The sequence below is a fragment of the Gasterosteus aculeatus genome, chromosome 3 (assembly GCF_964276395.1).
Source record: "Gasterosteus aculeatus chromosome 3, fGasAcu3.hap1.1, whole genome shotgun sequence".
Lineage (NCBI taxonomy): Eukaryota > Metazoa > Chordata > Actinopteri > Perciformes > Gasterosteidae > Gasterosteus > Gasterosteus aculeatus.
In genome coordinates this window covers 6,571,300-6,598,462 of record NC_135690.1, presented here as the reverse complement: position 1 = coordinate 6,598,462, position 27,163 = coordinate 6,571,300, and the positions used below count along the sequence as shown (strand labels likewise).

General features: G+C 41.5%; 1 protein-coding gene across 5 annotated transcripts in view; it reads left to right on the top strand.

Annotated features, from left to right (window-relative positions):
- LOC120815930 (disks large-associated protein 1) overlaps nucleotides 1–26,853 on the top strand; it is an 82,319-nt gene extending 55,466 nt beyond the window's left edge. For 3 of the 5 annotated variants that reach the window (XM_040171038.2, XM_040171035.2, XM_040171040.2), the window contains exons 7-16: nucleotides 7,828–7,952; nucleotides 8,765–8,890; nucleotides 9,043–9,201; nucleotides 9,300–9,382; nucleotides 11,464–11,509; nucleotides 11,723–12,004; nucleotides 16,511–16,643; nucleotides 17,104–17,195; nucleotides 18,932–19,084; nucleotides 21,773–26,853. In XM_040171038.2, coding sequence (XP_040026972.1) covers nucleotides 7,828–7,952; nucleotides 8,765–8,890; nucleotides 9,043–9,201; nucleotides 9,300–9,382; nucleotides 11,464–11,509; nucleotides 11,723–12,004; nucleotides 16,511–16,643; nucleotides 17,104–17,195; nucleotides 18,932–19,084; nucleotides 21,773–21,997 — 1,424 coding nt within the window. In that variant the 3' untranslated portion in view covers nucleotides 21,998–26,853. Of the gene's footprint in view, nucleotides 1–7,827; nucleotides 7,953–8,764; nucleotides 8,891–9,042; nucleotides 9,202–9,299; nucleotides 9,383–11,463; nucleotides 11,510–11,722; nucleotides 12,005–16,510; nucleotides 16,644–17,103; nucleotides 17,196–18,931; nucleotides 19,085–20,806 lie in introns of all 5 variants that reach the window. The other 2 variants (XM_040171037.2, XM_040171039.2) reach the window with 2 other exon arrangements.
- Nucleotides 26,854–27,163: the final 310 nt, after the last annotated feature.

The following is a 27,163-nucleotide window of genomic DNA, read 5'->3' as shown; positions in this document are numbered from 1 at the left end:
AGTTGATCTAGTGTTTTAGCGACTCAATGTAATAGAAGTATGCCTACGCTATCTCTCTCTCTCTCTCTTTATTCCAAGGATTTCACCATAGTTTGGACACCCTAGAGATATTTATATTAAAAATGCTCAAACACCAAAACAAAATTAATAAACAGGATGGAAACAGAGATGAGATGAAAGCTAGAAACATGAGAATCCCCCACATGAAAAAAAACACTGCGTACCGGAGTGAGACGCTGAGGCTGAGTCAGAAGCTTCTCTGGTGAAACACACATCAAATGAGGTCAGTGTGAGTAAAGCAGCAGAGCAGCCTGATGAGCTGCGTATAAGCCAGTTAATCACCCCCTCTCTTTGTGCTTCCTCACACATCCAACCTTCCCACACACATCCTCCATATTCATAGGAAGACAAAACCTCCATGCAATGCACTCTAAAGGCCTTTTTGGAACGCTTTCTCTGGATGTGATGTTTGACCTTTGGCCCCTAACGCCGCTCCCTTCGGCCCTCTCCATTGTGCAAAAAAGTAGCTGCTGTATAGTTTTAGTAAGTATATTTATACACTCAGTAATAAACACGTGTGGTCCAACGGCTCTGTAATAAAACTCGCGACAAAGTTTCAGAGAGATTCATGTTGGAGGCTCTCGCTCTAGCTGCATTTGGACTGTCTATACACCTCATTGATATCAATCAGGGACACATAAATGTACATTTATTTTAGCATGGTGCACCTAGTGTATACTTTAGTAGATTAATAATAGATAAATTAATCAACTATTATTCTGTTGAAGAGCGTAAGGTGCGTGCTTCATTTCTAGTGTAGCGTAAATACCTTACTTGGTATTGGAGGTGTTTTTGAATGTCTGCCCCCCTTCAAAAGAGGACCCCAATCACCAGTTAAATACCGTAGTGCAGGGGTGTCAAACTCATTTTGGGTTTGGGCCAGATAGTAGGTTTAGGTTTGGGCCAGATAGTAGGTTTAGGTTTGGACCAGATAGTAGGTTTAGGTTTGGGCCAGATAGCGGTAGCGGTAACCAAACGGAACAACAGCGCAGCATACCAGGAGCGCAAAACGAATCGATATTAATTAAAAAACAACAATGAGCCTCTCATCGGTCAGACTTTTTGCTGATTTGTTTTTTCAATGGCAGGTGATCTACTAGCACTGCGTTGTGAACGACCTGGTCCCCCTGGTCTAACGCATGCTCTCACTCACAGAGTGCGACCCCCATTGGACTTTTTAGGAACAGCAGCTACTTCTATAGAAATGCAATTTATGTCTTTCTGTAATTCTTACAATAGCAAAAATCATCCGCGGGCCGGATTCGCAGGCCTTGAGTTTGACACCTGTGCCTTAGTGCATCAGGCCCCGCATAGGGGCTTCATTCAAGTTCTTCCATAGCCACTAACTGAATATCTGTCTCCTGGTGCTTCTGCGGGCTCTCTTTCCTCCACAGTGGCCTCTGCTAGAGAGGACGATACGTTTTCTAATTTCTGCCACTTTGGGTTCATCCCAAAGATCCCACATGATCAAAACCTACACAAACCCTGCACCCCAAACGTAGCTCCAAGTCGTTGGCTTAGCTCTACTTATTCTCTCTCGTTGACACATCAATATCTTTGGATTTATCAAACCTCTTTATAGTACCTTCCTTTACATTCTTCCCAAACTACATTTAATCCATGAGCAGCTCTCATCCACATCAATGTATTTCTCTACAGATGCCAATGGAGGGTAATGCCCTCTTCTTCTTTGTAAAATCAACCACTGTTGCAAAGTTAACCCAACCCAGTTTTGCAATGTCATACCGACAATTCCAATTAGTTTTACCCAAACCTGTGGTATGATGCCAAAGCTTCATTCGATTCAGATGAGGTAAATAATGCTTTCTCTGGGTCCAACATGGCGGGCAAAGAACCAAGGCCTCAGACTTGGAGGTACTGGCTCTCATCCCAACTGCTTCACACCTGGCTGCAAACCACCCACTGGGCTCTGAAAGTCACGGACTGATTTTATTTTCAATGCAACGTTTAATTTATAATGCCAAAGTCAAAGCCACTGTGCTGGCTCCATATGTATAGAGCCCCCAAACCATAGCAACCCTACTGCCATGATCCATGCACATCTGCATTTACTTTCAATTGATAGTGTGCCTAAAGTGCTTTTGCTGGTTTATGATGACTACTTACCTACAGATTGAGGCGCCACAATGGCTGACATTGACCTAACATTGATAGCGGTAGTCATGCAGGCCAGCTGAGCTAATGGCATTTGGCCAAGTTGAAAAAAATACAAAAAAAGCATCTGAGGAAGTGTAGCTGTTACAGATGTCCACAGTACAAGGTCAGCCCCACACTGGGAGACCCATCAACTAAAAAAAGAGACGGTTTTGCATAATTTACGTATGAGTGTGCACAGCAAAATTCTTAGAGTTAGTTTTCGGGTGTTAGACAAAAGTGTTGAAGTGCAGAGTTGAAATCACACTGCAAAAATTTGATTCAACTCTTACAGAGTCAATTGTACCAAAGAGCTGGAGTCATTATCCAGTGTCAAGGACTTGGGTTTTTAACTCTACATAGAGTGTATTTAACACTGATCAGATTCATTTGTGACACTTAGTAGTTAAACTCTTTGATAGGTTTGAAATGTAACTGCAGCTTGGGGTTAAAACTCAATCTCAATTTTACTCTCTGAATTTTGCTGTGTAGTCATGAAGGTTATGTATGCCACATATTTAAAGTCAAGTTGACTTTCCCTCGTGAGGGGCCTCAGGCAAAAGCATTCAGAGACCGCTGAGGGCTGACGTGAAGAGAAGCAATGTGCACCAGGACATCGTGGAGAAGCTCAGCCACTACTCAGCGCTTATACCCTTCTAGTTCAGTGACCAGGCCCCACATACTATTCAGACAAGTCTGCAGTGTTTGATGATGCTAAGTTGAACAAGTAAATGGAAATGTTCGTCCGCAGGTGGGTCGGGGAGGTGGGGTGCGTACGCAACATCTTCAATTTACGACAGGCGCCCTCTGTTTGTGCCCATCGGGACAGAAATCCCACGTGTACAGAGATCCCTGGATGATTGTAAATGCAACGTTGTCTCATTTACAATTTGACTTGATGGGACCAAGTTGATAACGGGACAGGACCAGTTGGGCTGCGTCACCCAGTGCATACACTCATCTGGAAGAGTTTCTTTGGCTGTCTTCCACACAAACACTAATATAGACAACATCACTTTGGTGATTTGGCAGGTTTCACACAGCTTCCTTTGAGGATACAATGGACTTTATAAAACTTGTTCCTAACACCTTCACAGAAAAAAACGGTCCTTTGAAGTGCAATCAAGCAGCCGGACAGTTTCTCACACGTCAGTCTAAGGAGCTGACTTCCAAAAGCAGGAAGCTCCATTTTTAAATGAGTCTGAAGTCTGAGTCCTTTCACACACTGCTGATGCATAAAATGAAAAGAACTGGTGAGGTGCCCTGACCCTGTCCAAAAGCAACCTGAACATTCTGCTGAAACACTTGAATTACGACAGGCCAGCTCTGTCTGGGGACGAGAAGAGGCAGAAGACCGGCTCACCACTATGGAAGACTGATTTACCAGACAGAGAGGAGGAGGTGAAAAGCTCTCTCTATGAGGATTATCCTCATATTCCTTGTTTAGCCTTCAGGCGCCCATACAGCCAACACAAAAAGTTAGCGTGTAAGTTGAAGCATTACAGAGATGGAGGAGGCTGAGGAAAACTGTGGGTAATGACAACTTTGTTCAACAACGGCGAAGAGTTGAGGGTGATTAAAGTACACCAACGCTGCCTCCTAACTTATTCGTAAAGGCAAATCTGTTTGGAACATTACAACTTGTTCTTCTTCTACTTCTGCCAATTTTATTTCTAGCAGACAAAGTTTGCCCCTCCTATTTTTTAAGAAGAAGAAACACATCTGGCTCCTCCTTTTTGTTCATGATCACCAGAATGATTAAAAATCTATTATCTTTACACAAATGTTTTCACAAGAACATGACAAGCTTATGTAATGACTCAAGCTCCTCGTATCTGATTCACTGATTCACACCATGGGATGACTTCTGTGTTTTTTATAATCAATCCACACAGCGCAGCCCTTCTGTCCCTGGCTATTGGTTTGGCCTGAATGCTTCCAGACCTAGAATCCTCAATGTGATGACAAGACTTCAGAAAGTTGTGCACATGTGCTGCACATAAGATGAATGAATGTGGACTGGCAGACTTTACCAACCCTCGACCCCTAGCACCTGCATAGCAAAACATCTGTTCATACATTGTAACACGGTATTTATGATAATTTGTTTAACATCGGCTTTAGTCAGGTAGTGGTCTGTTGTCATATGCTGCTGACTATTGTTTTCCAGCTGGACATTGGTATTCAGATATATCAGCGGCTGGCTGCATAGCTAACAAAGTGCTGCACTTCCCCCTCAGGCTGAATGTTCTTTAGGAACACACAGGCATGAATAAATGCCATTTAAAATCTATATTTGGATCTCCTGGAGCACTTGGCTAGATAAAAAGCATGACCAAAGATACCAATGCAGAGACGGAGGAAATGAAATTGCTGCGTTACACTGCAGCATGGAAGAAGACACAAGCGGGTGTATTGGGTATCGTATTGTGTGCGTTATTGTAGATACAGGTATGCATTGGGCCTGCAGATGACAGGCTCCAGTTTAAGAACAACAGTAGTTTCACAGCTTTTTTCACATCCTCCAACCAATACACCAGGACTTCCTCACAAGTTGCCAGATTAATTTCGGAAGTAGTTTGTGTGTCACTACACCTCTCTTTAATTTGGATGCTTTTGTATAAGGGGCCGTTTAGGAGACACTTACACATACATACATACTCTGTAAATCTATGCACACGCATACATAAAACATTATACATACTCATCTGAAACACACGCACATACTCATCTGAAACACACGCACATACATATATACTATTGTGTACGTGCACTAGTGAGATTACTCATATGAATACATGTGAAACGCTTGCATATCTAAACCTTTTATATCATAACATATCAAGAGATTCAGTAATGAATGCATGTACGTGTTCATCAATATATATGTACAACCGTTTCATATTTGCATGCATGAGTATTTTTAGATAGATACGTATGAATGTTTCACTTGTATGCATGTAGGCATTTCATATGTGTGTGTATATGACACAGCAGTATACATGCATGTGGGTGTGTTTCTCACACTCCAAACAATGTCACTGTAAATTAACGGTATTTTACTGGCAGCAAGGACGCCAGAAATCTACCATTTGCTTACGGTATATTACCGTAAATTGTTTTTAAACTATGTTACCATAAAATGGATTACTGTATGTTACCGTAAACTTGAACCAATTTTACTGTGAATTAACTGCAATTTACTGGCAGTTGACGCTAGTAACTTACTGTTTTATTTACAGTGCCCTACCGTAATATACGGTATGTTGTTGTATATTGGATTACAGTTTGTTACCATACGATTACTGCTTTTGTGTTATAAATACCAGAATGTTACCGTTTACTTATAACCATATACTTTTGCATTTAATTCCCCACAAATTAAAGAAAGACAACCAAACTAATTTCCGTCATAGTGGTTGGAGTTTATTAGATGCCTTTAAGAGAAAAATGTTAGATATTTGTAACCAAGAACAAAACATAAAATATGCTGCATGTCTACAATAAGAAAAAAAAAAGAATCATAAAATTATTAGGAACAAGGCAAACTAACAACAACACGCTATGGAACACTTTCAATTGACCGCAGCAAACGGCTGGTGTCCTTAATACAGTGCTTCTGTAAAACAAACCAAAATAAAATATTTTGAAACACAGTCATTGGTAAAATATTAAAATTACAAAGTTGCGGAAGACAACAAGATGTAAGGAAGGAGAATGTTAATCATGCTAGGCAAATAACACTTACCAACGTTACTTGGAGAAACGAGGCAATGAGAAACTCCTCCGATGTTGAACTCCACTGACAGGTGTTCTGGATGAACTGAGATTACGCGTCTGACGTCACATTCAGGAGCAGTCGGTCACGATTAACACTCAAATGACTTTTAGGCAATGAATACTTTGAATAATACAAATATTTATAATCTTTACATTCTGGCCACTGAAACAACAGCGAAGGCGGTGTATGAGATAGGGAGGGTGTGCTGTGCAGCGCAAGGTCGGCGGTTCGAATCGTGGCTGCTTCCTGTGCCAAGTCGAAGTGTCCCTGAGCAAGACACCTAACCCCCAATTACTCCACATGCAATTATGTCAAAACATGGGCTTTTTGGATAAAAGTGACAGCTGCATGTATAGTAATGTCCTGTCAGTCAAAGTCATCATCGTATCTCATGAGATACCATCTCATTATGATGACTTACAGGACCTGTTTTTCAGTGGCTGACATGGGCTTCCATACATTAACCTACAACAGATGTAGATGGATTGTAATTCACTGCACTTGTATCTGTATTTCCACCACTTCATAAAATATATGTAACATGCAATTGAATTACCGTAGTCTGCTATTATTGTAAATTGACAGCTTTAACTGTTTATTCATGACATTGGCCCTTAATTTACAAGCAAGGGATGGAAATTTAACTGTATGTTACAGTTATTATGACCTACTGTAAGATACCGTTAGAAATGCACCGTAAATTTACAGCAATTTGTTACAGTGCATATGTACGTGTGTTTCAGATGAATATCTATAATGGTTTATATGTGTGCATGCACAGGTTTACAGAGTATCTATGTATGTGTGAGTGTGTCAGTAGTGTGCGCGAGAGTGTCTTAATAGTTAAACGGCCCCTCATACTTTTGTCTTTTACATGTCTTGCAGAACAAATGGGTAAAATAGACAGCAAAACGTCATCACACACACCAGCCCGCTTTCACAGCCTTGTTGGGACCGTAGTTTAATTCCCTCCATTTCCCTCCGTGGTGGCAGCAGGTTGACACAGACATCCCTGTCAACATTTCCCAGCTCATTCAGAGGGATCCTGATGCGTACTCAGACCAGCTGGGAGATTTAATCCCTCTACTCTTCCTCTTCTAGTTCGGTGTGCCCGAAAACCTTCCAGTCCAGGAGGCATCCTAGTTAGATGCCCGAACCACCTCAGCTGAACTTTGCTCAACTCCAAGTTCCTTCATGATGTCGGAGCTCCTTAACCGATCTCTAAGGCTAAGCCCGCCCCACGGAGAAAACTCATTTTGGGCGACCGCGACCCAGTCTTTTCGGCCTTGACCCAGAGTCTGTGACCACAGGCTAGGGCCAGAATGTAGAGATCCTGCGCAGTTGTCTCTTCACCAAAACTGTTTTAGTGCTGATGTCCCGATCCATCCTACCCTCACTCCTGAACACGACCTTGAGATACTTGAAGAGAAACTTTAACCATAGCGTTTTACCCTCTGGAGAGTGCATTTTTGTTTAGAAATCCACTTGAAAAATCACATTGGCTTTTTGTTGAGCGAAATAGTGCGATGGAAGTGCGAGTGTCTGGTCGAGAAAGAAAACTCATTTCTGTTTTTTATGTGAGTGCCTGTCATATTCTGCTTTTATATTATGATTATAATGAGTATTATGATAAAAGTAGTTCTCTTGATAGCACTAATCTACCAACTTCTATTAACTAGTGTAACTTGATTCAGAAAATTGCTTGCGAGTGAAGTGAATGAAACTTTGTTTGATTGTATGTAGAATTGGAAAACCAGATCTCATGGTAGTCAATATCTGCAACCTATAGAGTTTAGAATTTTACCACCTTCCTTTTTCTCATTTTCTTGTAGTTTCATCTTGCATCACCACCTACAAGAAAACCCCTCCTCCTGTGCCGCCCCGAACTTCCACCTGCTCCACAGCGTCCAAGCCCTACATCTCCATCACAGCCCAGAGCAGCACAGAGTCTGCACAGGTACTGCACAAGTCTACTCACAGACGTCATCCCGCATGTTGTCACAGAACATCCACACATCTACTTGTGAAGTAACGTACACTATGGTTAAAGGTGTGAGGGCTATAGCAATTATGGAAGTGCAGACTTTGCTTTTCCTACCGTTGTTCTTCCTTGAGAGAAAAGGCATCTCTTCTACAGACCCTGGAACCAAGTCCAAGGAAACTAATACTCACTATGTACATTCCAATCAGTGATCAGTCTGCACTGACGTTCTGTGGCGAGGCTGAAATGCCAAGACGGAATATGTGTCCAAAGGACAAGGTGGCTTCCTAGTCTTCCTCTGCCTGCTTATGAGTATCCAGCTCCTTTGCAGCCATCGTTTTTAAAGCACTCACTTGCTTCAAGGAATGCGCACAACATGAACATCTATATATCCGTTACTCCACCCCGTTACCTTGAATTCTTGAAGAAAACACACATACACAGTGAACAAAGGATGAAATCAGAGAAGGAAAGGCATACGCGAAGACACTGGTTCGTTTTTAGTGCTTAGATACATGTGTTTGGGATGCATTGAGGACAATCTTGTATTTTTATAAATGCAATAATATTGGACCAGTTACATGAGTTTGTCATAAGAGATAATAGAGACAGTAGAAAAATGTGTTTTTTAAATGTTCTATTTATCTGAGTTTTCAGTCTAGAATGAAAGATGATGATGATGGAAGAAACAATGATGACCGGAACCTCCAACTATTTCACATATTTTGCTTAATGTGATGTTTTGTGGTCACATTAACCCTTTGTCTGTTTTCTTTTAAATCAACCAGGATGCATACATGGAAGAGGAGGGACCCAGAGGTGACATGACCATCCAATCGGGGCTCAGCAACTCTACGGAAAGCATCGACAGCATGAAGGCGCTGACAGCCGCCATCGAGGCGGCTAACGCACAGGTTAGTGCTTCGTGCTCACAGGAACCAACCTACAATGATTTACCTATTTTTGCGAAATGACCTTTTGTAAAAAAATAAAAATACATTTGTCTTTTTTTTGTGAATAATTTATTCAAAGTGCACTTTTTTCCATTCTGGTTGTTTCAATGTAGGTTCATGGACCAGCAAGTCAGCATGTCAGTAACAGCGCCATGACAGTTTGCACCCCCACCCCCTCAGTCCACAGCAGGGGGGCTGTTATTGAAGACCACCGGGACGTATATAGGAAGGAAGCACTTAGGAAGGGCAAATGTCTCTCCATCGGCATCCAGGTATGTGAGAGACAGCAGTGGAGGAGGAGTGACGGAATAAAATAAATAGTTGGCTTAATTGTTGAATACAAGGGACTCATCCAGCCGGTCTCCTTTAGGTGGATGGACCAGAGGAGGTTCCAGATCCCGAGGACCCATCCAAGTTTACCTCTATAGGGGTGCAAGTGGAGGATGACAGAGGGTAACATTCCATTCGTTGAACTTGTTTTTTGGCCTCTGCTCTGAAAATACCGTGATAAAGTGTAATAACTATGTTGTCTATGGACATTTTCTTTTTGGTCAGGATGAAGAGAACCTGTGAGTGTTCTGATGTTTAAAAATTAGCTTAGATGTTACTGGTGAAGAAATAAATCAATGTATACACACGAAAAAAACTGATCATTTTGAGAATCGCCTGAAACAAGTGTCTTTCAGCATTATGAGTCCTATAAAACATTCAAGGCAGGAGGCATCTACCTGATAGCCCAGTGGGGAAAGTAATCAGAGTCAGGATTACTACTCTAGTGGTTCAAACACTCTTTTTGATCATCTGATCCTATTGGATACGACTAAAACAAATATCTCACAAAAATATGTCCCCATTTTGTTGAAAACCTCAAAGGTAAGGGGATCCATATGCTTGGAATGCTCGGTAGTTATTTCGCTCTCTTTGTCCGAGAGAAATATTAAGCATATTAGCGTCTTCCGCGTCATCTCGGATAGCGGCTTTGTGTCTCGTTTTCTTTGTTAGCTTGTAACTTTGATAAAAAGAATGAAAAATGTACATAATTATCACTGTATGTAAATTATCTGGACCAACTAGCATGACGTATTTAATAACCTGATGGAGTTGTGTTTGGAGTCAAAGTTGGTTCTTTTAGTTTGACAATTGCACAGACAGAGGACTAACATTTTTGTCCCATGATAATACTGACCATTAAAAGATTCCTTTCTGATGTAAGATCACCCTGTCAAGCAGACAGAGCTGCCAGTGAGCCCACACCGTCACTAACTGCACTCAGTGAATAAATACAATGTTTGGAGAATCTAAGAAACACTTCCAGAGAGAAGCAGATAGAAGGCCCGGCAGCAGGGTTATTTCATTAAGATTCAACAAGGTCTCGTTAGAGAAAATGTACTCATGCAAAAGTCTGCAACATCGCAACACTCACTGGCCAATCTATGTTCATGGGCCATTTGGAACGCTCCTTTTGGCCGTGTGAAACAACACTTTGTCCATTGTTTCTATTGGTGATACCAACATAACCTTACTATGAGTAAAGATCTCTGGTGGCCATAGTTCCAGCGTATCTCCTTACATGGTGCTGGGCTTTGACTAGACAGCTCACAGTGTAAAAGATCACAGCAACCCGAATAAATGTGTGTTGGGTAACTGAAGTTATGCTACAAGGGGTTTATCTTCCCTCTGACTCGCAGTGTCCGGCTGAGTCATATCCGGCTGTGGTTTAATTGTGTCTCTCTCTCTCTAGTCACAAACAAACACCCACCGACTCATCTGCCAAGGTTATCCTCGACATAAACACATTAACTGTTGCTGAGATTCTGTTTCGCTGGCTTCTAAACTCAATGCACTTTTCTTCAGACCCCTGGCAGTTTGAAAGTCTCTAACCCTGTGTTAAAGAATGTAACCAAAACACATTGGAAGAGATAATGGTGAAATAGTCTTGTTGGTACACTGTACTCACGCTCCCAACCCACATTCCTTTGACACCAGACAGCAACCGGCACAATTCATCCTCAAACCAGACGTAAGAATTTAACGGGACAAGTTTAACTGTTCGCACTGGCTCTGTCCCACTGGTGCTTTGACAGTTAGTTTGTTTGATTCACCTATTTGGGCTCATTTCTTTTTCAGAAACCCTGGAGTACACACAGATTTTGTGAAGGCTCTAATTTTCATTTTAACTGAAGCACTTATTTAAATAAAATAAATTGTTATGTAACTATGTAAAGATTAAGGTTAGCTGATTCAGTAACTCACCCTGAGTGATTCACCCTTGGAAGCCTGTGTTGGCTTTCTGCAATTGCTTTTTAGCTTTGTTTTTAAAAATGTGATCATACTACTGGTTACAGGGAGTACTGATAGTGACAGTGGGGGCTCCATGCTATCTCTGGCAGTTTGATGGAGTAGCAACAGGTAGCAACGGCTCATTTGGGACCTATAGCCATAAAAGAAAAAATCGTATCTTATTTATCTACCACGTTGGGAATCATGAAATTGATGTTGATGTTAGTTTTTTTCTGTACCCCTCTTGTGTTCAGGTATCGTCGCTTCCAGCGTTCCAACAGTGTGACAACAGCTGTGCAGGTAATTAGAACAGGATAAAAAGACACAAGGACAGTTTGAAAAATAGACCCAGCACTACAATCAAGCTCTAAACAGGCCAATTAGACTGAATATCATTTGGAAGAGGGTATACTGTACCTATGGTGGTCAGACAACGACTTCACAGACCTTCACCACTAATCATCAACTGTTGACTCGTTCCCTCTGTCATTATGAATCCATTATTTAATGCAGGCAGACATGGACATACCGGACGCGATGGACACCCCTTTAGACTCCCCAGACACCGACATGGAGGTTCTGTCATCTGGTGCCCTCTCTCGACAATACTCCCGTGATGCTGCCACCTCTACTGTCAGCATCCAGGGCTCAGGGAACCACTACCACGCCTGTGCCTCCGATGACTACGATGATGTGGGCTTTGACCCGTCCATCCTCCCCCCTCCAGATCCGTGGATAGACAGTGTAACGGATGACTCACTGGATGTCAACTTCAACAGCTCGGCTATTCTGGAGGTATGTGGGGGCGTATCCAGAGAATGGGAAAAACTTTAATATTATACACAATATTATTAACATACTTTCATTTCTTTAACAATTGCAAATTAACAAAACGTCAACAACAGTTTGCTCCGTGTTTCAGATGTCTAGATGTCTTGGTTACATGATTATTTAAAAAACAAAATTGCTATTATTTATTAGTCAAATATTGAAAAAAATAATGAATAATAAATGGGTTAATGAATGATAAAAACCAACCCCTAGTTGTCTCACTGGAGGATGAAGCTATCACACAGATCTGCGTGCTCATGGATTGCTTTGAAAGACAGAGGGCCTGTTAGGCAACAGCTGACTGTTGAGCACTTGTTCTGAGCAGGTTCAAATGGTTACATATTTTCAGCAATGTTACTCCTAAAAAATGCATCTTGTCTCCATCCCCAGCATTGATTTTCATTATAAGAATAATAAAGTGCTCCTTTAGTATGGGGTCAGATCTGTCACGAAGTAGCGGGGAAGGCAGGACTCGAATGCAGAGTTTTCAAGAAACAAAAAAGGACTTTAATAGTCAAAAATTCAAAAAAATCTAAATTGCAAGGGGGGCAAAAACACAGACGAGAACCAGGAACCCTTCAACATGGACTTCCGGACATTCAACAATGACGCGACAAGTGACAAGCGACACACATGGCTTAAATACACTAGGGAGGTGCAGATGATTTGAAACAGCTGGAAACAATCATGACAGACAGACAATCACAGGGGAAGACAGGACAAGGCAGGAAGTGAAGTTACCAGGGAGACATGATGCAGAAAACTACAAAATAAAACAAGACGTGAACCCCAAACCGTGAAGGTCGTGAAGGTCAGTCTCAATAATTTCAAATGCACAGAGAACGACTCACAAATGCAAACCGGAAGATTCACAAATGCGCACGGGACAATTTACAAATACATTTCAATGGTAAGATTAATAAATTACGATTTATGTTTGCGAATCGCACTGCATTTATTTGGGTATCGCTACACATTTGTGTTTGGGTTTTTTTGAGACTTTACGTCGCAGATCCACATGTGCGTTATTTTCCAACATGGACCTGTCTGTAGCCAATCAAATGTCGCCCTCATTTTCAACCAATCACTGCTTCCCCCTCCCCCACGAGCCTGACAGCGTTATGGCTGGCGAATGCTTCTGCGTCTCTATGCATAGTCGTGTCGACGCACTCGTTTGAATTCATGGTTCTGAAAGTCTTGCGTTTGTTGCAGAGCAATTCCCCGCCAGAACAATAGGTGGAGTAACGTTTGTTGTCGAAGACGACCTAGAGAGTCACGTCTTTATGTGTGGAAGTCATGGTTTGTTAATTTATTTATTTATCATAGACTATTGTTTGCGGCAATCTCCCTCCATGAATCGGAGGGCATCCGCCCGTCCTCATAGTCCGCCAATGACGGCTTGTATAAGTGGTCATATTTACGGATTTCTTCCGGCAAGAGCGCTTCAATCTGATCCGTTCTCTCGTAAAATTTTTCGTTTTAATAATGGCGGTATCGTGCTATAAAAGCGGAAATGTGGGACTCCGTAAAGGACGTAGTTAGCAGACCAATCACAGCCTTGCGGGCTGCGGGAGGCTTGCGTAGCTTTTGACGCTAGTCTAGAAAAGTGGTTCGACGCACGCAAGGAGGTGTGAAAAGACACGCAAGGGGGTCTTGCGTCTGCGTGTCCTTGCGTCTCTCTGAAAACGCAGAAGCATAAACTAGTCTTTACAGCAACGCAACTTGATATGTAACGGTCTGAAGTCAGCAAACAATGGCGTCCGGTAGTGACGGCCCTCTGCTTCTTGTGTAAGTCAAACAAGTTTAAAGTTTCATGGCGTGCATGATTGACGTAAACGTTTGAGTAGTAAATTATTGCTACGTTAAATACGTTGCATCATGGATGTGTTTTGCGGCATTGTACAGTGTACAGAATGAACAGTGTAAACAATGTATAATACATTACATTCCTATGACAGAAATTATTCAAATATTTGTGAGTAGTAAGCCAGGCGCACAGCAGGACCACTGCAGGGACAACCACCATCAGATAGAACCACTATACACAGAAGCCTGTGGGAAGGGAGATCAAAGGAGAGGGTAATGTTGGTTTATGATTACAGTAATATGATCCATCCATCTGCAAACCGTTTATCCTGCACACAGGGTCGCGGGGGGGCTGGAGTCTATCCCAGCCAACTTTGGGCGATAGACAGAGTACACCCTGGGTTGGTCGCCAGCCAATCGGAGGGTAATATGATTAAAATTTCAAATAATAATGATAATGATGGCAGCAGCAGCTATCAGAAGGACCACTGCAGGGACAACTACCATCAGATAGAACGACCATTATATAGAAATAATGATGATGATAGCAGCAGCAGGTGTCAGCAGGGCCACGGCAGGTGTCAGGACCAGGGTCGAGAAGGAACTACGATCTACAGAAACCTGCTGGGGGAGAAAGCACTAAAAACTCCCGGAAAGAAACTGAATTAGTCATTTGAATTAATAAAACATGAATTATTGTAGAAAGAGAACGTGAGAGGAGCTCGGTGTGTCCTAAGAAGTCCCCCAGCAGTCCAAGCCTATAGCAGCTTAACTAAGGGCTGGTCCAGGCTAACCTGAGCCAGCCCTAACTATAAGCGATATTAAAGAGCTGACCGACTCTGCCCCCCGGACTGAGGGAGCTTGATAACTGAAGGCTCTGGCTCGCATCCTACTTTTTAAAACTCTAGGAACAACAAGTAACCCAGCATCTATGGACGCACAGCTGCCTTGTAGGGCAATACAATGTTACAAGCTCTTTAAGATACGACGGTGCCTCACCAGCAAGTGCCTTGTAGGTGGGGAGGAGTACCTTAAATTATATTCTTGATTTAACAGGGAGCCAGTGTCTTGCATACAATTTGTATATAAAACAATTAAAAAACAAAACAATGTACTGCTTTTCTGTGGTTCAAGGAAGTCGTCATTTGTATGTGTTAACTGTATTGGTAATGAACACTTGAAGGAAATAATCATCAAAGACCTTCAGAAACTATACTAGGGCCTATGTGAATAGGAATTCAAGTGCAACACCTGATATTTTCATCAACACAAGCCCAAAACAAGAAGTGATGGAACTGTTGGCCATCATCATGTCCTGGAGGAGCATCTCCTGGTCTGGAAGTGGTTGGGGAGCTTCAGATTGAAGAAGCAGGTGAATTGGGTAAGTTGCAACCTCAACCATGAGGTTTCTCTCCAGCAGCTCCCTCCAAACCCAGAACTTCATGAGGTCACATGAAGAGTACCTCCGCTGATGGAAGAGAACATGTTAGCATGCAACACCTCAAATGCATTTAATTGAAACGTGAGCCACTAAAGCCAGTACATCATACACACCATGCATAGAATTATATCTGTACCCCATTTTGTATGCAGATTTTGGATCATAACTGCCATCTTTCTTTCTTTTTGTTCATTCTTAGCAATCCCTAAACAGGTAGGTGCAAATAGAGATGCAATAATAAGTATGTAGCTTAGAGAGGATCAGACAAGTGCTGCTAGGCAACAGACCCAGTTTTTTTCAATAATTGTAACGTAGTTTCAAGACGTTACTTCGCAGAAGAAACAAATTAGCATGCCGAATCTGTAGACAACACTAGCTAGCTAACTAAGCTAATGGAGCTTTAAGATTAAGTGAATAAGAAGTTGCAAATAATTCATGGAATTTACTCCGCTAACATAACGTCAACGGATCAAAACTAATAATTCATGGTTCAAGGTCATGTCTTACAACATGGGAGGGGGAGGGGGGTACATTAATCATGTTTCACTTACACTTGAAGCAGAGGGTCATCACTACCAGACGCCATTGTTTGGTGACTTCGGACCCGTTGCATTGCGTAGCTGTAACGCTGGCAGTCTCATCGCAGGATCTGGGACGTAAGACGAGTCTCAAAAAATGTGAAGCGATACGCAAATAAATGCAGTGCAATCCGCAAATATAAATCGTAATTTATTTATGTGTGCGTTGAAATGTATTTGTAAATCTTACTGTGTGCATTTGTGAATCTAAAACATTTGTGATTTATTCCGTGCGCAAATGTGTTAGTCGTTCTGTGTGCATTTGCAATTATTGAGACTGATCTGACCCTATACTTTAGAGCTTATGATCACAGAATAAACAAAAACCATTAATGCAAGTTTTTAAAAGGTAAAGTGCGTTTTGAAGTAATGACATTTGTTAATATGAATAAAAACACTGAAGTACAATAAATCTGTAAATTAATATTTTCCGATTGCATCGATCATAAATAGTAGAATAGAGACAACACTGCGGAGATTGATGAACCACAAAACAACCACAAAAGTCCTGATTAATGCATGATAATTCCCCGGCCGTACGTTTCATATGTTTTATATATTACGGACGGATACGACCTCTTCCTGTTGGAGTGGATATGTAGATTACCTCTACGTGCTGTGAAAGTCTGAATGCTTGAATGGCAGGTGGTTCAGCGGTCAGTGTGTCACAGAGATGGACGCTGGTTTCTGAAGTTGCTGCAGGCAGAGACTGACCGCATGGAGGGCTGGTGTCGACAGATGGAGCTTGACCAACAGGACAACGACCTTCCTGATGATGGTGAGTCCTGGTGTGTGTTCTTCGTTTGTCTAGGATCCACGGTGTGTTACTACATAGGAGGGGCCGCTTTCTATTTTCCCTAAAATCTCACTTTATATATTATCAAAGCTGGCTGAAAGAAAATGGAAAATGAAATTAATTCTGAAAGTAAGAAAGCTTCGAGCAGTAGTCCAACCGCTCTACTTAAACGCTCTACTTATGAACACTTAAATAAAAGGGTTCATTTGGAATTGCATCCCATCAATTGTTTTGTGAAAGCCACTGATTGAGAGTTTGGCTTTTAAATAAAATGATGAAAATTTAAAGTGACTGCCTTCTGCTCAGTTTAGTGAGGGTAACATTTCCTTGATATCGAACTACACCAGCCGACCATACCACTGTGCAGGAAGCTCTCGTTCTGCAGAACAGATGTATGTTTTCTAGTTTCTTCTCGTTCTGAACTTCCTGTCTCTGCGCTCAGTCCTCGGGAAGATGAGGAGTGCTGTAGGAAGTGCTCAGCTTCTGATGTCCCAGAAGTTCCAACAGTTCAGGGAGCTGTGCGAGGAGAATTTGGTGAGTGTGAGATACTCACACTGAGAACATGCAGCCACATAGACTTTTACACAAACTGAAATGTTGTGATGTTCTTTACCCATTTATCTATGAATCACTTTCTACTAAAGTTCTCTCTTGTCACTCCCTTCTTATTGTCTTCTCAATGAACTAATTTGTTTCTCACAAGCCTCCAGGTATGAAATATATGGGAGCCCCCAAGGGGCAAAAGAGGATGTACTTAAAACCAGGACTGACTCTAGATACTCAACTATTCAACAATCTGATCCAAGGAAACTGATTTGACAAGTTTACTCTTTTTTCCTTACAAGCAAATGCTTCCATAGAAACACAAAACCTCCCTCATGTCATGAAACCTTGTAGAGATATTCATGCTCAGGACAAATGTTCAGATTTCTATTGTAGTTCCACCATTAGGTCAAATCTTCACTTTGTTGTTGATAATAACATGTGTTACTTTTTTCTTTCAGAGAGTGCCAATAAATTATGTGTATTATGAATAAAGTGCTAGAAGAAGAAAAAGAACATAGCTCTTATTGCTGTACTGATGAAGTACCATTTTAATCATCAAGCAAGGTTTCAATGTGCTATTCCCAAAGACACTGTGGTCCTACGGGAAAACAAGTACTTGCCAATTACAGGCAGTGTAGCAGTAAGGCCGAGATCCTCCTTGTGGCAGTGGCAAGTGGGTGGCAACTTTGTGACAGGCAGCGGCAATCGCCAGTAAATCAGTCGGCGTCACAACGGCACGCTGGGTGGGAGGAGCCAATTTTTCCCAGAAACAACTGTTATTTGTACGACAGATCAGCTGCTGTAAATATTTTATTTTATTTAATTTTATTTGAGACACGTGAGCCCCCGTCTTCTTATTACAGAGGCTAATTTTAGGTTTGGACCGGCGGGTTCCGTGTAGGGGGTGGGGCTCTCAAGTTTGATGCCACCCACTTGCCACTGCCACAAGGAGGATCTCGCTGTCACTCCAGTGTAGGGCGGCTCATGACCGCCATTGAAGGGAAAAGCGATGGGAAGAGGAATGATTAGCCAAGTGCTTCCGGTTGTTGCAGTTCCTGGAGCAACAGGCCTTCCGAACAACAGATGTGGTTAGTTTGAGAAATGGTCTTCGGGTCCAATTGGATGTTCTTGGGACTATTAGGATTTAGTAAGAATTCATTACGAATAATCTTCAGCTATATACCTCTTTTTGACTCAAACTGAGTTAGAATACAAAGGGAACGGAAACTGAATTAAATATGTAGAGGCTAAGCCAACGCTTTAACCCTTTGAGGTATCTTGTCTGGAAACTTAATTGACGTGCCGCTGTTGTACCATGACGGAAGACTGAGAGTCCTGTAGCCTTTTTGTTACGTTGCAAACAAGTCCATTTATTTGCTCACTTATTATTGTCATACGTTTAACATACATCCACCCAGCGTGCGGTCAAAAACAGTTTTTTCTATCCCGGCTGGAAACACCTGCCAAGCCCCCAAAGGTTCGTACCCTATATAGGCTGACCCGTCCAACAATCAGACCCTGACACACATCATAATGACTCTTACAAAATGAATTCTCAACCTTGACCTCAGACCAGTAATTAAATATATTTTTATTCTCTTTTCGAGGTACATTTTGTGTCACTTTACATGAACTAATGTGTAAAACTGTCTTTATCCCCTTTTCTCTTCCCTGGCTTTTGTCTTTAATGCTCTTGCTCTTCTCCGTCTCCTCCTCTGTTATAGAACCCCAACGCCCACCCCCGCCCTGTGGCATCCGACCTGGCTGGCTTTTGGGATATGCTACAGCTGTCGATCGAGAACATAAGCCTCAAGTTTGATGAGCTTCACCAGATCAGAGCCAACAACTGGCGACCCCTGGATCCCCCAGAACGAAAGGTACATTCACACAAGCTTCCTCTGTGCTGACTGATGGACTTGGGGTGTCATCACCATCTGGCCAGACTTATTCAGTGCGCTTCTTCTCCTTTTGCTGTTTGCCTGTTCAACATTAGTTTATTGAACCACTGTGACAGCATGTAAGGTCCCTGTACATTGGGCGCATTTGTGTCGTCAGCCCCTTTCAGACATGCACCTGCCTCATTCTGAATCGCAATGGAAAGTTATATAGCAAATTGGTACGTCCATAATGTGTGTGGGTCAGTCCCAATGATTTCATACAACGGAAGTGCATGGTAAATGGACTGTACTCGTACAGCGCTTTTCTAGTCTTCTGAGCACTCAAAGCGCTTCACCAGTAAATGTCATCGATCACCTCTCTCACACATCTAAGTTGATTTTACAACAGAAATCCACTTAATATTCAGGTAACACATTGAAGATTTTTTCGATAACACAAAGCTACACTTACTGTTCTCCAGCACAACAAGCAGTGACAACTTGACCACTCCTGTCTCCATTGTTTCCACCGTTATCTTCCGGCAACAAGTAACACCTTGCAAGGTTTTAAAGCAAGACTCCTCCTTGAGTGAGACATGGTTACACAAGCCCATGTTGAATTTCCAGCACTTTCTCTAATGTCTAGAAGGGGCCGCTTCCTCCGGTCCTATCTGGTATGAAAAAATGGCTTTACTCGCTTGATTTATTCCCTTAGTAAAGTATTGTAAATATGAGTTTCAAATCCTCTTCAATACAGCATGATGTTCGTTTAGTACATTATAATATTTGGAGTCAAATAAACCATAAAGCAGTATGCTTCAGGGCGGGTCTACTGATTGACTGTCGCTGTTGCTACCAGAGACGTATACGGAGCCTCTACGTCATTTGCATTCCAAATGTTCAAAACTTCCGTTGCTCCGCAAAAAAGACAACAAGGCAGAAGCCTTCATCCCAAATGGCGACCGTAAAATGGCAGAAACTGGAGGCCTCAGAACGGCAATCCATCTACTTCACACTATGCATAGGTCTTTTTATTCAATACAGCATAACGTTCATTTAGTAAATTATGGTCCGTTTAGAGTCACTACCTTGTGTGTGACAGCTCAGCATTGTCTCGTCCTCTTAGCATTCTGTGGTATTTAGCTCCACCCTTTCATATCATTTCAGTTTGCAACAACACAAGATGGCAACAGTCAAAATACCAAGCTTCAAAACTACAACCCGATCATTTGACCCAGGTCATTTCACATCGACCAATGTAACGTCTTCTTATATAGACACAACAGACAAACAGTTTTATAGACAATGACGTATTACATTGCAGCCCAAAAATTGTTCTCCACTTTGTGACAAAAACGTAAGTCGTGATAGCAGTCATACAAAATTCTTCATTCATGGTGGCGAGGACAACAATTAAAAGGCAGCTTTGGTTTGCATGGCATTACTTTAAAACCGATAACAATCGATACATGCATTCCGCCAACAGACGCAAACAGAGCCTTGCTGATATTTTTGCAGTGCATGGTGATCTGCCGTGTCGGTGCTGATACAGATACTCTGAATATCTTTAAGTGTATCTGTTACTCTCTGCCTGCTCCGTTGCTCTCTTTCAGCAGTGGCTGTTGTGGCTTTGCATCATTGTGAATACTGACTATGCTGGCTTCCTCATTTGCGCTTATTGTTGTCTTTTTTCTTTCTTTGTGCTTTTTTTTGTGTCGACAGTGAAGGCGCTCGCAAACAGCCACGCATCCATCAGCATAACTGCAATGCCAACAACACCACGGGGCCTTGACACCTCTGGGCCTCCGTAGATCCATCATGTCTGTCTTTTCCATCCATCCGCCCATGCTTCCTCCTGCCCTTCGTCCCCTCTGCCGCCTGCAGCCGCCTCACTGTGTGTGGCTTCATGTTGTGTGCGTTGGACGGGAGAGAGTGGATCCTTGGATCAAATGAGAGACGTGCATAACACTAAAATACCATCAAAAAAACAACAGGGAACTGGCAGGCAAATATTAAATGTGTTAAAACACCAGTAAAAAGGCAAGTTTGCTACTACTTAGAAAGAAACAAGCATTGATTTGTTCTACTTCGTAGAGAAATTGGTCCTGTCTTGTTTTTTATATGTACAGCTTATGCGCAGGAACAGACCTGTACACTGGATTCTCTTACAAACATAGTATATATATGCTTTATTATTATAGAGTACCTTCCTTGCATGCATATGAAAGTCCTCATGCAGATAGATTGTTGTACAGCAACATTTCTTTATCCTTATATTATATATCTTAGTACAGCGTGGTGCCCACACAGGCTCCCAAGCTACTTTTCAACGGACCAAGTCATGGCGATCTCTCCACTCACCCGTGACCAATGGCAGCCGATCTACTGGTACTTGGCGATCGACCTTTTGGGCACCCTTGTCTTAGTCCAGCTAGAACCACTGTACGAAACAACGTGTGCAAGGAATGAGTTAAGATCCCGGAGTAGCTGCACTGACACAGTGATCAGAATGAAAAACGTTCTTCTTTGGTTCCAAGCGTGCAGATGTGCAGAGGCTTACAAGCCCCTAGAGATGCACGTACTGAAGATACTTCAAGATGGCCGTTACACTGAACACATACACGTCTGTCTTTTTCCTGACATGTTCTCACTCCCCCGCCCCCCTCCCAACCGTCCTCTCCCCACCAGGAGAGGAGGCTCCCACCTCCAGTGCCAAAAAAGCCACCCAAGGCCCCCCACCACCACCCCCCTCTGGCCAGAGACCGCTCGTTGGAGAGCTCGGAGAAACAGCGGCAGGAGGCCAGGAGGCGACTCATGGCCGCCAAGAGGGCAGCATCCGTCCGGCAAAACTCGGCCACGGAGAGCGCCGACAGCATCGAGATTTACATCCCCGAGGCTCAGACAAGGCTATGAGGACACGCAGTACACGGGGAAACACTGCGCTATACCAACACAGAGATGTATGCTCGTCCACGCCAAGGTGTACGGGTGTAACCAAATCCCAGTCCTTGTACTTTTTGGAGTGATTTTCTTCCAGGTTATAACGAATCAGAACACAGACCTCATACACCTGTTAGAGAAAGTTAATTCAGCTGATCCTATCTCTAATATTAAGTAGGAGTTCCTTATTAATTCATCAGATCTCGTCTCATAATCATCAGATCCAGAATTTTATTTATGATTGGTTTCAAAAATACGTCAGATGGTTGTTTTTATTTCTTAATCACATATCAATGAGTGGAGACAGGTGGCTCAAATGTGTGTTAAGAGCACAAAAAAAAGTAATTTATTTAAATCTTAATTTCTTCCCATCACACACACAATCATGCATTAAGGCCCAATGGTCCCAACCCTCAAGATATTATTGGTAAAGTAACCAGATAAACTACTGATACTTTTGCTCATTATAGACCCAAAACAGCAGCAGTTCTCCTCAAATAAATAAATGTGTTTCAGAGGTGTTTTTACTCAAATTCAGGTAATTTATGAACTTAATAAACGCCATAAACAGAAGCTACTCAGCAAACCTAAACCAAACCAAGTCCACCTAAGAACAACGTGACCCTACACAGGAAGTTTATATGGAAAGACACTGCGTGTACACGTCCCAAACTCACCCACCCGGGACGTGTGCTGCAGGGCTCCCCCCTCCCAGGAACTGGTCTGACTTGGGTTGGATGTTTTATCTCTGGGTCCTTCGGTTGTGTTACACATCTACACGTAGGGGATGGACAATCGGACACAGACACACAGAGAAACACACAATCATCAACATTGTCATACGAAAACACTTGAATTGCAAACTGGTTCTCACTCACAGGGCACGTGGAGCAACAGAGAGGAGGAGGAGAGGCCGCCATGATCACTGTTGATCCTTCATCTCTCACCCCGTCCCATCAGTTATTTATTGGACTTCATGTAATGATTAGCTGCAGTGTTCTTCCTCTATAGTGAACCCTCTTAATAACAGGGATGATATTTTAAAGGAAATTTGATTTATTTAATTAACTTTTTACCCACCAGTCGAGTAGGAAGCCCATTTCACCTCAAATAGGAGTTACAACTTCTTAAAAGCGCTGATTCCTTTGATTTGTTTCCAAACCTTCTGATGTCTGGTGAGGATTCACCCTCTGGGTTTTAGCAATTCAGCTTTTGATGACCAAAACTATTTTAAAAAGTTGTAAATAACATAGTTTTCTTTTAACTCTGTAACATGGAAAGCCATCAAGGGAATTATAAAGTGCTGAAACTGTCGCCATGTTTAATAATGTTAGGAAATGAATTGGTTTGGGTCTGTGTGCGATCTCCAACTTCACATGTGATCTTCAAGTCCGTTCTCCTTGGATATTTGAGATAATTTGTATTTTACAGGGTACATTACAAGCAATATTTAGTTGAGATTGTGGGCTTCATTGAAATGTAACACAATACCCTATAATTAAGGGGACAGAATAAGGCTCTATTAAATGTGCATTGCGGTTTTATTATTATCATGGCTTCATTAGACAGATTCAGTAGTTGTTTAGACGGGCTCCATGCCATTTGCTCCATGCCATTTTAGAGACAGGAACAGAAATGACAATACGGCTGGCTATAAATATTCTAAAATCTTCTGTTTTTCGACTTCTGAAGAGGTGCATTAGGCTGAACAGAGTAGTGAATATGAAAGGTAGAGTTTTCTTCTAAAACATAAATGCATTGATTTGTTTAAACTGTTACAAGCAACCTGTACAGACCTATGTGACGGCCATTATAGGTATTTTTTTTATTACAGAGGAGTAATCTCCCCGGATCTAAAACATAGTTGTTGTTCCCTACAAAAGCTCTAATGCACCATGATAGACTTGTTATATAAATATATACAGTATCTGTGGTATATTTTATTAATTTTCTTACATTTAGTAATCGTAGCTGTGACAATACAATACAAAAAAGAAATCTAAAGTTGAAATGTATTTTTACTTTAAATTCACCTTTTACCTGGCTATCCAGCCAGGCCAGTTATGTCATTTTTATATTGCCATGGCTAGCATAGCAAGCTAAACATAGCTAATAGTAGAGCATTGCTTTTGTAGCTGTAAAACAATATGTACATTAATAATATTCTTGATACTGCAACGTAAAAATGAAATCCAGTCTTCGTCATTTCTGCTCCTGTCAATTTAAACGTTAGTCCGTCTACCCTTTTTCCTGACCCCTGATGAGCCACTAAAGAGTTGCGTCTTCTGCGCCCCCATCTGTGTCAAGTCTCAGGAAATATCCCCGAAGATGTCACAAGGATGGCACTTATCTCACGTTTGGGCTTGGAGAGTTCAAATTTAGACCCGAAATTGTTACTAAGTGGAGGCGTGGAGTGAGAATGCTGTAGGTTTTTCTTCCAGCACAAAGGGTATTCACAAAATGAACATTTGAGTTGCATTATGGGAAATATAGGCTCCATTAGTTTGGAACTTGATCCCCCCCCCCCCCCCCCCCCCAGCATAAATGTTTGGATACCTCAGATGCTTCCAATTGGACCGCTCCTTTTCAGTCCGTCTCCTAAGAGTCCCACAACTTAATACATTAAGCCCAAACACAAACATAGGCAAGAAGCTATTAAAAGCACAGCCAGTGTATGATTAACTCTGGACATGTTGTAGACATTGTTGACGGATGTGGTCATGGACGCTTGCTGATGAGGGTTCTAAAATGCCACAAGAAGACATTCCATTTCATTCTCCAAAGGGTAAACACACCTGACTTCAACAGACACACAGTAACACAAGATGAGTTTTTTTGGGCCACTTCATGTTGTTTAGCTGTGATAACGCCATTTGTACTACTACTTATGCCAACATTTATTGTGACAACCTCTTATATAACTGCCATTCATCTCTCCAGAGCAACACTGGAAGTCAGATGCAGGATTCACAGGATTTGATCGTACGCTGATGATGACCTGTTGTTAATGAAAGTATTCAGTATTTATATTCTTCTTTTTAAAGATCAGTTGTGTGTGTGTGTGTGTGTGTGTGTGGGGGAACGTGTGTGTGTTTGTCATTTTGTACAGGATCTAATTACCTCTGTGTTTAAACAATGATGACGGTGACAATGACCGTGAGCCATATTCAATGTGAAATACCCTTCTTATCAAGAGGAAAGGGCCATACAAATGCTGAAAGATTTCTTTATTTTGTTTCTTTGGGCACTTACTGAATCATTTATTTTGTGTTCCAGTAGCAAGCTTACTGTCTGTGTGTTTGGGAGGAACAGTAGAGCAGGAACAACATCACACGGGCCGAGGGAAATGGGAAGATATGCACATTGGGAACCTTTGGTGGATATTAGAAGCTTCTCAGATCAAAGTGTTGATGACTTTTAGACACAATGACAAAACATTAGAATAGAGGCACGGCCTCATGGTCTGCCATTTAATGTCTGAACCTGAAGATGGTGTATCAAAACTGACAGGGAAACCAGATGGAATCTGTGAAAGATCTGGGTAGCCAATATTGAAACAACAACTATTTTTAAATTTTCAATTTGTTTGCATCTTAGCAATTACATTAAAACTGCACTTAAAGAATTCAAATGTTATGTTTGAAAATGCACAATTAAGAAAGGTCAACACAACTTGAATTCAAAAAATGGAATGAAACTAAAATTGGGAGAAACTGTCTTACCGAAACATAAGAGTAAAACGGCAAAATGGATTTTAGTTTGCTTTAGTTATGTTTTATTTGTACTATAAAAACTGCATTGAAAAAAGCAAAGGAAATAAAATAATATACATTTTTTAAACCACCATGTAAAACATAACTAAAGGAAAATAGAAGACAAGCCAAATCATTCAATTCGAAAGTAATAATCAAAATGTGTTGAGATGTGTGTGGGAAACGTGGAAATCCATTCACAGAACATAGAAGCATCACGTTCTCTTTCCTGCATCAGGAGTTTCCTATGTCATGAAATTTGACTTTTTAATAATATGAAACACTTCAAGTGGAGTTATTCATATCAATTAATCATATTGATATAATCAGCAACCAAAACCTGATTGGATGCCAGTTTCACACCACCATGATTTCAATGGAATTACATTCCCATTTTAAATGCAACCTTTATACATGCCACGTCTAAACGATTAATAACATTGTATTACAATTTGGTCACATGATGCACAAAAACATTTTATTTTATTCTTTGGCAGTTTTGGCCTTTCACAGGGGACAACCTTGGATGTAATGCTGCTGCTTTTCCTCAGGAAGAGATGGTAAATGTGGTCTATAAAATCAGGGTCTCCCAGACATGTTGGTCTGTTTTTCAAACTGAGTGTGCGGGTGTGTGCAAGTGTCTATGTGTTATAACGTTTGTATGCAGTCCATTTGTAAATATAACCATTATGGAAGATGCACCGTGTGTGTGTGTGTGTGAGGTCTCTTTAAAGTGCTTCCTGAGTACCTTGTTTTCTATGTTGGGCCTTTCCTCAGTACGGTCTAGTAGCCTCATCGACTCATTCTGTACATTAACTCTCCACTCGTGTTTGTACAGCAATCGTTTGAGGGTATTTCATGACGCATGCAGACACAATATTAGTATTTATGAATCTATATCTAAGTTTGGAACATGTATTTGGTTTATTTTTGCTCTTATTTATTGATTTATTTTTTAACTATGACATTCTGTTGTAGTGGTCTGTCATGCTCTTCTGGTCTTACGTTGTATTGTAAAGAGATGATTATACGTCCATAAATATTGATGAACCCATAATAAAATTAAATATCAACTCTTCTCCCATGAGTCATCGTCTCTTCAAATTTAAAAAGCCACCTGGAATTTTTATTTTTCTACAATATCAAAATATGACGTTGATTTAAGATGTAATGATAGGGATTGCACACACAAATTAGTGCTGATATTTTGTCCTTGTGTTATTGAAGTCCGACACATGTATTTTCTTCAGATTTAAAGGCAAAGGGACAAATAAAATATGTATTGCTAAACCTGGATCTCCATTTTATTTGCTGCTCCTCCGGGGGAATAAGTTCACTTTTAAATGTAATACATATGTCATAATGCCATGGGAAGATTTTCATGGGA